The sequence below is a fragment of the Megalobrama amblycephala genome, linkage group LG7, assembly GCF_018812025.1.
Source record: "Megalobrama amblycephala isolate DHTTF-2021 linkage group LG7, ASM1881202v1, whole genome shotgun sequence".
Classification (NCBI taxonomy): Eukaryota; Metazoa; Chordata; class Actinopteri; order Cypriniformes; family Xenocyprididae; genus Megalobrama; species Megalobrama amblycephala.
Genome location: NC_063050.1, coordinates 22114256 through 22123898, shown reverse-complemented (window position 1 = coordinate 22123898; position 9643 = coordinate 22114256). Strand labels below are relative to the sequence as shown.

The window sequence follows — 9643 nt, the reverse complement described above, 5'->3', positions numbered from 1 at the left end:
CTGTTGATATCTGTATAAGACATATGGCTGCCTAACGTAGGCTGTTGCTTTTTTAGTAACATGGAGCCACATCAACCCAAAGAAAAACTTTCAGCAAAGTTTGAGTTTTAAATTTTTTTTTTCTACTTTGTGAGGGGAGTAGAATGAGTTGAGCTAATGGAACTAGGATTTCATTTTGATTTTAGTTTAACTCCTATTCTCAGATGTGGAAAACTGACACTAGTGAGACTTGGTTCTATTTATAAAATATGATACACTCTTAAAAATAAGTTCTTTATTGGTATGTAAAACCGAACAGTGAAATTAATTAAAAGAAATTAGTTTGTTTCACTCAAATAAAAATGAAAGTTTATTGTACTTAATAGAAAAAAAAGTTGCGTGAACTCAAAATTTCATTGTAGTAAGCTGAACTTAATATGATTGAGTTGAGGTGCAGCAGATTTCTAATTCCCAGTATGCTTTGCGTCAGTCTGTAATAAATGTTGAACTTAAGTGTTATTTTGTGTGTTTTTGCACAAGATTAACATAGGGGGACATAAGTTAGTGTTCAATGTTGTGTTATGTTGGGATTTACAGGAGGTTCTGTTATGTTTGTTTAGGGTTACCATTGTGATGAAGAGAGCCTGTGGTTAGGTTGAGGATGGGCTGCAAAACATTTAAGACCATATATACTGTATGTTGTTTGATTACATGCAAATATATAATGATAATCTCTTTGATAGTTACAATAGCATGTGCTATTTGCTATCTAACATTTAACCAAGATCTGAATGTGATGTTTATGTAAATGAACTGTATGTAATTAACATTATGACGAGTTGGGCAGGGCTGAGAACTGTGGGATCAAAGGGATGCCAGTGATGTGATTGTTAATGAGAGACATCTGTGCACTACACTGGCCTTGCTCCACTTGCACGGCTCTCGGTCATGCCCCACTTGTCACAAAAATTTTAAGTTCTAGTAACTAAAAAAAATGAGTTAGCGTACTTAAATATTTTGAGTAGTCTGAACTTATCGAGTTTTACAGTGTATGGTTCCATGAAGAACTTTTAACATCCATGGAATCTTTCTATTCCACAAAAGGTTCTTTATAAAAGAAAAGGGTTCTTTAGATTTTTTAAATGTTTATATTCTTTAAAGAACTGTTCACTGAAAGGTTTTTTGGAGAACCAAAAATGGTTCTTCTCTGACATTGCTGTGACTTTATTATGTGTGCTTTCTGGTTTGAATATAGGCTTCCATCTGTTGTCCTCCCTGTTGAAAATGTCATTCATAGATAAAGTGCTACACTATAACTATTGCCAGTACAGTGCAAAAGCAGCACTTAAACACTTATCATTCATGACACACCCTATTCCATCAGAAGCTAGTTTCATTGAGATCTATGCCACAGTTTGATCAAATACATGGCGTAATGTAACGCTGTGCGGTCCATCACACGCTGATCACTGACAGTAGATGAGTGTCAGGGAAGCAGCACAGGCTCTTACGCATTGGAGTGGGAGCCAGTGATGTACTGCCAGCGGGACGCGTCATGTGTACAGGGCAGCCTACATGCTGAGGAGTCCCTATTGCTGCTGCTTAGCACTTTGGCGACAGATTGCAAGATCTCAGAGCCAGTGTAGATGTCTGCATGAGATGGACAGGACAGATGGGAGGAGTGTATACAAATAACATTTATAGCAAATGTTGCTTTCCCATATCATTTGAATGACCATTTTCAGTAAAAAGCTTTCTCCTTAAACACCTCAAGAAATTGTTTTATTCATAAATATTTGTCATAAAAATAACAAACATCAACGTTCATCCAAAGTATTGCGTATAAACGGTCTTGATATGTACAAAATCATTTCTCCGGTATAATTATTATAACTTAAGGCAAGTTCACATTTTCTACATTTCCCCCATTACCTCTATTGATTAATTCAGCTAGTACAATACAAAAGCTTTCAGACTGAAAGGCATGTTGAAACTGTTCTAGTATCATGTGAAAGAACTACTGAAAACTGTAGCAATGTTTGCTTTTCTAATCACTCAACAGCAGTGTTGAACCCTGTGCTAGTCTAATTTTTTTTTTCTCATCACATCACAAATTATAGGAGTGGATAATTCATAATTCATGAATTAGGGTCACAAGGTCACACAATAACACACAAGTATGATCTGGTAAAAAAAAAAAAAGAAAAAAAAGAAAAAAAAAGAAGAAGAATTGAGTACCTGTTATTGAATAGCAGATACCTAGGGTAGACAATGGTACACCCAGCTCAATACATTCAAATATTCTATTATAATTATGGACTGAAAAAATTCAAAACATTTTTTGTGTAGCTTGTGCTTTCCATGACACAAGGGGCACATCAAAAATAAGGATATAAATAGTCTTTCAGTTCAAAATAAAATGTAAAAAGTTGCACTTGTTAGAAAAATACAAATGATCATTGGCATATAAATGTATTTATTTCTTCCCATTCGCTGTGTAAATTTGACAACATTAGAACTGGATTCTTTAATTGTACAACACAATTACTATTCGCTAGAGCATAGCAACAAAATGAAACATATATAAAGGGGAAAATACGCTGTAAAAACCTTGGCACGAATGAATCAATAATGCCACCATGTTGTAAAACGAGGTAAATCTGACTTGTGCTGTGAAGCATCTATCGGTGATTATTAATATCACGTAAACATATACATGCATTTTTAAAGAATTCTTAAACAGGTGACAGCTTTAAAATAGAAAAGACCAAAAAGCACGAATTAAAACCATTTTAAGTTCGAAAGTGGAGATAAGTGCAATACATTCCAGCTGTGCGTTTTACTGCCGCATTACAATGCAAGGTCGAGGTTGGAGCTGTTCCATAGTGAAAGTGCTGAACTGCAGTTCAATGTGTTCTGCAAAACACGCTCCTCGATTAAGAAATAAAACGGTCGAGGAAAAATATAAATAAATAAATAAAAAAAAAACACTTGATTTAAGTTTATGTACTTGCTGCACGCACCTCAAGCTGCGCGCAAGGTTCATTGTGGGAGGTCCAGTTTTCAAATTCTACCCCCTATTACACGAAAAGGGGATCCGTCACCTCAGTAGACCTTTACACTCATGCGGGTCGCTTGATTCAGTTGCCACGACGTTCACTTGAGCTTTGGAGTTGTATTCTGTAGCCTAAGCAACTGTTTTAGTAAGCTTGAATCTTCCAAGACGGTAAGATTTGACATCACGCACAACGAGCGCTCTTTACGCCTTTCACAATTGTCGCTTAAATGGCCTCGGGCAAAGTAAACGGCCAAGCGTTGACTACTTGTGGCTTCAGCTCCATCTTTTCTTTCTGTTTAAGATGCACCCGGCCGTGCCGTTTCCTTTCGTCGCTCCTGGCAAAGCGTTTGCCGCACACATCACAGGAAAAGGGTTTCTCACCGGTGTGAGTGCGGGTGTGTGTGGTGAGATGGTCGCTTCTGCTGAAGCTCCGCAAACAGATGCGGCACTGGAAAGGTTTGTGTCCCGTGTGGATGCGAATGTGCCTGTTGAGCTCATCCGACCGAGAGAAGCGCCGGTCGCAGGTCTCCATCGGACACGTGAAGGGTTTCTCCTTGGCCGGCCCGGTTGAGGAAGCAGGGCTCTTTCTTACGCGGTTGGGTTTCTGAGCCCGTGTGTAAGTTTGACTGAAAGACTCGGGCAGTAATGATGAATACAGAACAGAGTCTATTGTGGAAGTCGAGTAGGTTGTGTCGCAACTGGACTGGAGTTCAATATTTGGATAAATGCTCGGTTTTAAAAGACTGGTGGGTGGGATATCCATAACTGGGGTGGAGTAGTTAAACATGGGAGCGCTGAAGCCCTGTGTGCAAGTATCTCCAAAACACTGCTCCTGTTTTAAAGTGCTCTCCACTTTGAATTCAGTCTCTGGGTTTGAGCAAATGGGAGAATAAGAGTCTAAAAGTTCTTTCACGTCCACCTGTTGTTGATCAGCTTGAAAACTATTCGACATGGAGAATGGCTCTGACTGGAAGCCAGCATCCAAGTAAGACTTATTGAAGTTCCCCCACTCGTAACAGCTGCTCTCGAATTCATTTTTGATGACCACCGGGAACGTCGCGCTCTCAGATAGCGGCTCCGCGTCTTGCGCGGAGGAGCCAAAGTTTAAATGCGATGCAGCGGAGTCTTGGGCCTGCGTGGCGCTCTGGGAGTCCGGGTAACTGTGGCCTGTCTGTCCCGGGGAATACAGCGGCGGGGTGGTGCACGTGGAGGCCTGCGTCTGGACCCCCTCGTCGCCAAAACTGCTACGGCTTGCGTTCATCGTACCGTCTGCACACTGATGCGCATCCGACACAGGGGTTGTTGAGATGCCAACGATTTCGGTGATCATGTTGAGCAGTGTTTCCGTGCTGCAAGGTGTTCCTTGAGATGTTTCCACATAGAAGCTGCCTGAGTAAGCTAAGGAGGTTGCGTAGCTTTCTTTCGGACCCTGACAAGAGTTATACTGATCAGCACTCGTGGGCTCCGTTTTGGGGGTAATAGGAGTACCTGATATGGAGAGAGAGAAAAAACAGGCATGCGTCAGTGCCTTCAGTGAAATGTGCAATCGGTTATATAACTATATAGCTTCGTGAGTGGCTTGAATGAACTTGCACTATATTATATTCCATGCAGCAGTACTGAAATCTGGTCTATAATGAATAGAGCTCGGATTTGTCAGAAACTTACCGTGTGCAAACTGGGCAGGTGCTGTTCTTCCAGAATCCATGAAAACATCCTGGCTGTCTTTGGAGCCGTGAGTTTCCATCCCTATCGCAGAACTGTTACAGTTTTCAAACTGCGAGTAGAAAGAATCTTGAGAGTTCAAATCCATGTTGTTAAGCATCTTTCTGTAAATGGCTTTCCAATGGCTGTCAGTCCGATTAGGTTATTGATAAGGGAGTATTGCAAACACAAGAAAGAGCAAAAAACGGATCCGATAGTAAAGTCCGTGAAGGCGTTCGTCCAAAAAAGAAATGTAAATACTTTGGAATTCCCCCTTTTTGAGATCTGCGTCAAGGTAATATAGCTCTCCAGCTATCTGTAGATGTGTAGATCTGTTGATTCTCACACCAACGGCTTCCCTTCGCTCGGCTTTTATACACTCCGTCTCACCGATCAGCCCTCCTCCCCATTCATTGTCTCCAGTGAGAGGATTCCCCGCTGCGTGTCATCTTCGTGACCATATATGGACAGAGGATATGACGGGCTTCCCCAAAAAAGGAGAGTTACGGTTCTGACGCTTCAACAAGTCTGTCGTTAAGTGTAAGGGAACGAGGGAGAGCCATGGCTTCAGCTATGTATGTTTCTTTGCTAATTCAAAATTAAGCACTTTATGCATTAGAATGCGTTTTTGTATACATCTGCACGCGTTCCTGACGAAAATAAACGCGAAGTGTTTAATGAAGTCACAGAATGCTTATACAAATGGCATGTTCATTTTCAGTCTATGTCGAGCAAAGCTCAAACAATTGACATCGAAGTCCATTTTCTTTGATTTCGTTTTATAACGTCTTGTACAATTTGACTAATTTACTACTAGACATTTGAGAAACTTTCAACATAACACTAATAGCATAACGAAACATTAACTTTAGCAATTAACTGACTGTGAAAGTAGACATATAATTCGGTTTGTCATGCAAATTAATTGTGAGGTAAAAAGGTATTGCGGTGCTACATTATAGCATAAAGCGTGGAAAGCAACTCTCATTCATATCTCCCTGCTTTTATAAACAAAATAGTATCTCCTTATTAACTTGCTAATGATTTGTCACTCCCTTGACCAAGCTGTCAAGACACTGCAGCCCTAACATTCCTGTTTTGCAGTACTCGAGCTCTACTGCTTCTAGATATAATTTGATACAGAAAAGCCCACACTTGTTTGGATCATAATAAAATGAATGGAAAATAAAACTAATTATAGTGTACAACATTAAGTGAAACGGCCCTGAGACGAAGGTGAATATTTACCCCAAACAAGTAGGTTGTGGAGACGCTCAGCCATCCGTCGCGCAGAGCTGGCGGTAAAAGTGGACTGTTGTCCAGCACCATGGAGAGCGCCACTTGAAATAGCAGGCTACTTCATTCTACAATTATAGTTCACGGCCTGCAGTCTGTGTATGAAGCCATATCGGTAACATTCTTGCAATGGGTTTAATATAAAAGTAGAACGGAAAACGGTTTCTTTTTCCCTTGCCTTTTTTTTTTTTTCTTTTCTCTAGAGGTAATCGAAATTCAAATTCAATTCAAGTGTAGAAAATTGTAAATAAAGTCTTATCAAGAAATGAGTGCGTAAGTCTGCCTAATAATTGATTATTAGTTTGCCTAATAATTGATATATGCAGTCACATTAATAGATAGATAGATACACACAGCTTTTTCGGAAGTTTAGCAAGTTTAGGGTCCAATTCTCACTATTAACTAATTGCTTATTAGCATGCATATTGCTAGGATATTGCCTGCTATTAGTACATATTAAGCACATATTAATGACTTATTCTGCATGACCATATTCTACATCCCTTAATCCTACCCAACAACTCTTATTAATAAGCAGTAATATATATATATATATATATATATATATATATATATATATATATATATATATATTGTGACCGTGATTTTGCCAAGTAAGACATGTTCCTGGATCAGCATATTTTATTGATCCTGGGCAACATTCCTAAAATCAGAGGGGAAAGATAGGTGAATAACATTGATGTAGAAACACCTAACCCTGGTTTCAAGCCTAAACTTGACATAAATGTTAAACTTGTCTCTCAAATCTGATTGCTTGATTGGAATGTTGTTCCAAAGATGTTGATCCAGGAACATGTCATACTTGGTGAAATCACATTCACCATATAGATATATATATAGCCAAACCAAAATTTATTCAGACAACTTCACTATAGTTTAAAATAATGGTAATAAAATATGACAAGATCTCAGAGTTAAACTGTGTCAGAAAAAAATAATCGTAATTATGTCAGATAACACTTAAGCAAAACATGGTCAGGTCAAAGGGTATGAATAATTTTTGGTTCCACATTTTTATTAATTTTACTGGTAGTCCACTGTATGAAGAATTTTTGGGAATAATATGTCACAGTTTACTTTATTTTTCTATTCTCATATATATATATATATATATATATATATATGTGTGTGTGTGTGTGTGTGTGTGTGTGTGTGTAGAATTTTTTTTTTTTTTTTTCTTTTTTTATGTTCACAAAAAAAAAAAAAAAAAAAAAAAAATGTGTGCACTCGTGTATTCAAGGTGCAAGTGTTTAGAGATATTCTTAGAGATAACTTTTTTTTTGTAGTAAATTATGTTGACTTTTAAATTCCCTCCCAACCCCCCACTCCCACTTTGGACATCCCAATTTATGATCGACCCATGTACTGCTGTCAGAACCAAAGATGTTGAATCTAGGCTAATTTCTAGAATTTTGCCTCTTCAACAAGAAATTACAGCAATATTATTGAACAAGTTATGGAACAATATGGTTTTTGGGGAACCAAGGCAATTTGAGCAAAACTGTAGCCTATAGGTTTAGATGAATACAATAAGAAATTCCAAGTTATGTTTTGAAGCTTCTTAGCCAAATGTTCTAAAAATTACAACAGTTGCACATGGGAACTCCTACACTGGTGGCTTTACTCTCTACAACTACAATTCCCTGTTGCAAAATCCAGTTTAATCTAGAAGCTGTGTTATGGAATGTGTCAGCTGGTTGACCAGCTACCACAATCCAAAAACAAGCCTGAACTGCTGGTTCAAGATGGTCTACCAGCTTGGAGCAGCTAATGACTAACTATCATGTTCCAAAACAAAGCTACCAGCTTAAGCAGTATTTTATGACATGGTTTGCAAAACCCCTGTGAAAGAACCACAGAAGAGGTACATTGACTTGTCCTCTAGCATGCAGGTGGAAACTTTATGAAAAGATCAGGTGCCTTCGAAATCATCTGAGAACTGTAGTTTGCCCCATCCAACTGTGCAGTAATAGCTGTTTGTGCACCACTACTTTGCACAGGCCATTGGAGCACCAATGAAAGAAAAAAGAGATGAGGAAGAATATGTTGAGCAGTGGGCTGAAAAAAGCGAGGCACTCATTTAGCACATGCCTACTCAAGTATCCATAGCTCACCAAATCTATTTATGTATTTTTTTGTATTTTTTATTATTATTTTATGGCTTATTTTTTTGTATTGAACAGCTTGTGCATAAAATATTGGCAGTTGCCGTATTTTTCATTTATTTTGGAACAGCCCTGAGTAAATAGATTGGCCATGCAACCCATTTAGGTGTACAATAGGTTTCCATAAATACATATGCACGATGACAAAGAAGCGGCCGTATGCGTGATGGAACTGGGTTTGGCGGTGCACAAAATATCCCTCTTATTATGATTATACAAAATCGCACTTAACAACGAGTTTGACATTTTCTGGAGGTAACTGTTCGCATCACGCTACTTTCCCCTATTCGAGGCCCTAATATCCCCCTCTCCAGTGGTCTCTCCCAGTTGACCTAAACCTATTAAAAAGCTCTCCTCTTAAAGAGTTCATAACACTGAGACGCTGTTGTGATAACTGCCGAGTAGCGCTCACCTCTCGCCTCTGCAAAATGCCACGGAGCTCAGTAATGGATTTATGTAATTCCTGCACTTACCAAGATTATTATACCAAAGAAATGCAATGAAGGTAAAAGTGTAATGAGACCATCGATGTGTCTGTATTTTCTTGAAAGTTTGTTTGAAAGGAAACGTCAGATGATCTGAGCTGGCACTGCAATATCTGCAGATATCTACAGAGTCCATTGCATTGAGAGCTTTAAACAATCGAATCGCAAAATATATGATGCCTATAGATAATATTGGTTTGTCAAAATAAGCTCCTGACATTGCAAAGCATGTGAAAATGAAATGAATACTGCATCTCTACTATGCCTTCACTCATTTTCTTTTATGCTAGTGTGATCCATCTGTTCATAGCAGCATTTTTGTAGAACGCTCAACAACACCATTAACAAATGGCATAATCGTATCCACACATAATTTGACGAATTCCCAAGGCAATGATTGAGCTGAGGGAAGAAGCAGCACTGCAAAAACAAAGTTAGAAAAATATTGCATCTATAAAAAGGAACAACAAAGATTCCTCTAAAATATTATGATAAGATAACTGATTTACCATTGCAAAAAGATCTAGCTCATGGGCTTGCTATGCACGAAGACGTATTGAAAAGAGAGGCTTTGGACTACTTTCAAGAATGTCTGGTAGGTTGTCAAGAGGCAGAGGAATCATACGCCCTCCACATCACATTTCTGCAGTATATGTCCCATATTACAAACCCCCAACGGCACCGGATGAAGGCTCATCTTCCTCAAACCATAGCAACAATGAGAAAACCGAAAAAAGGGATTGGGAGCGCTAACATCAGAGATTCCACGACCGGAAACACGACTCAATGCAAGCTTGCATCACACTGCCAAATCATTTTGCCTTCTTTTTCCCTTTCACTCACAATCCCATGCATGACTATGCTCCAGCGCTTAAACCCCTTTCAGAAAGCATGTCTCTTTTGAACCAGCGACTTATCGCTCTTCTCCGTCTACA

The 9643-nt window shown here is 38.9% G+C and overlaps 1 protein-coding gene across 1 annotated transcript; it reads right to left on the bottom strand.

Moving 5' to 3' along the window:
• Positions 1 to 1746: 1746 nt before the first annotated feature.
• Positions 1747 to 5303, bottom strand: LOC125272045 (zinc finger protein 544). Its single transcript, XM_048196600.1, has 2 exons — positions 4706 to 5303; positions 1747 to 4525 (listed from the first exon to the last, which is right to left on the bottom strand). The coding sequence occupies exons 1-2, from the start codon at positions 4860 to 4862 to the stop codon at positions 3261 to 3263; spliced, it is 1422 nt and encodes a 473-aa protein (XP_048052557.1). The 5' UTR covers positions 4863 to 5303; the 3' UTR covers positions 1747 to 3260.
• Positions 5304 to 9643: the final 4340 nt, after the last annotated feature.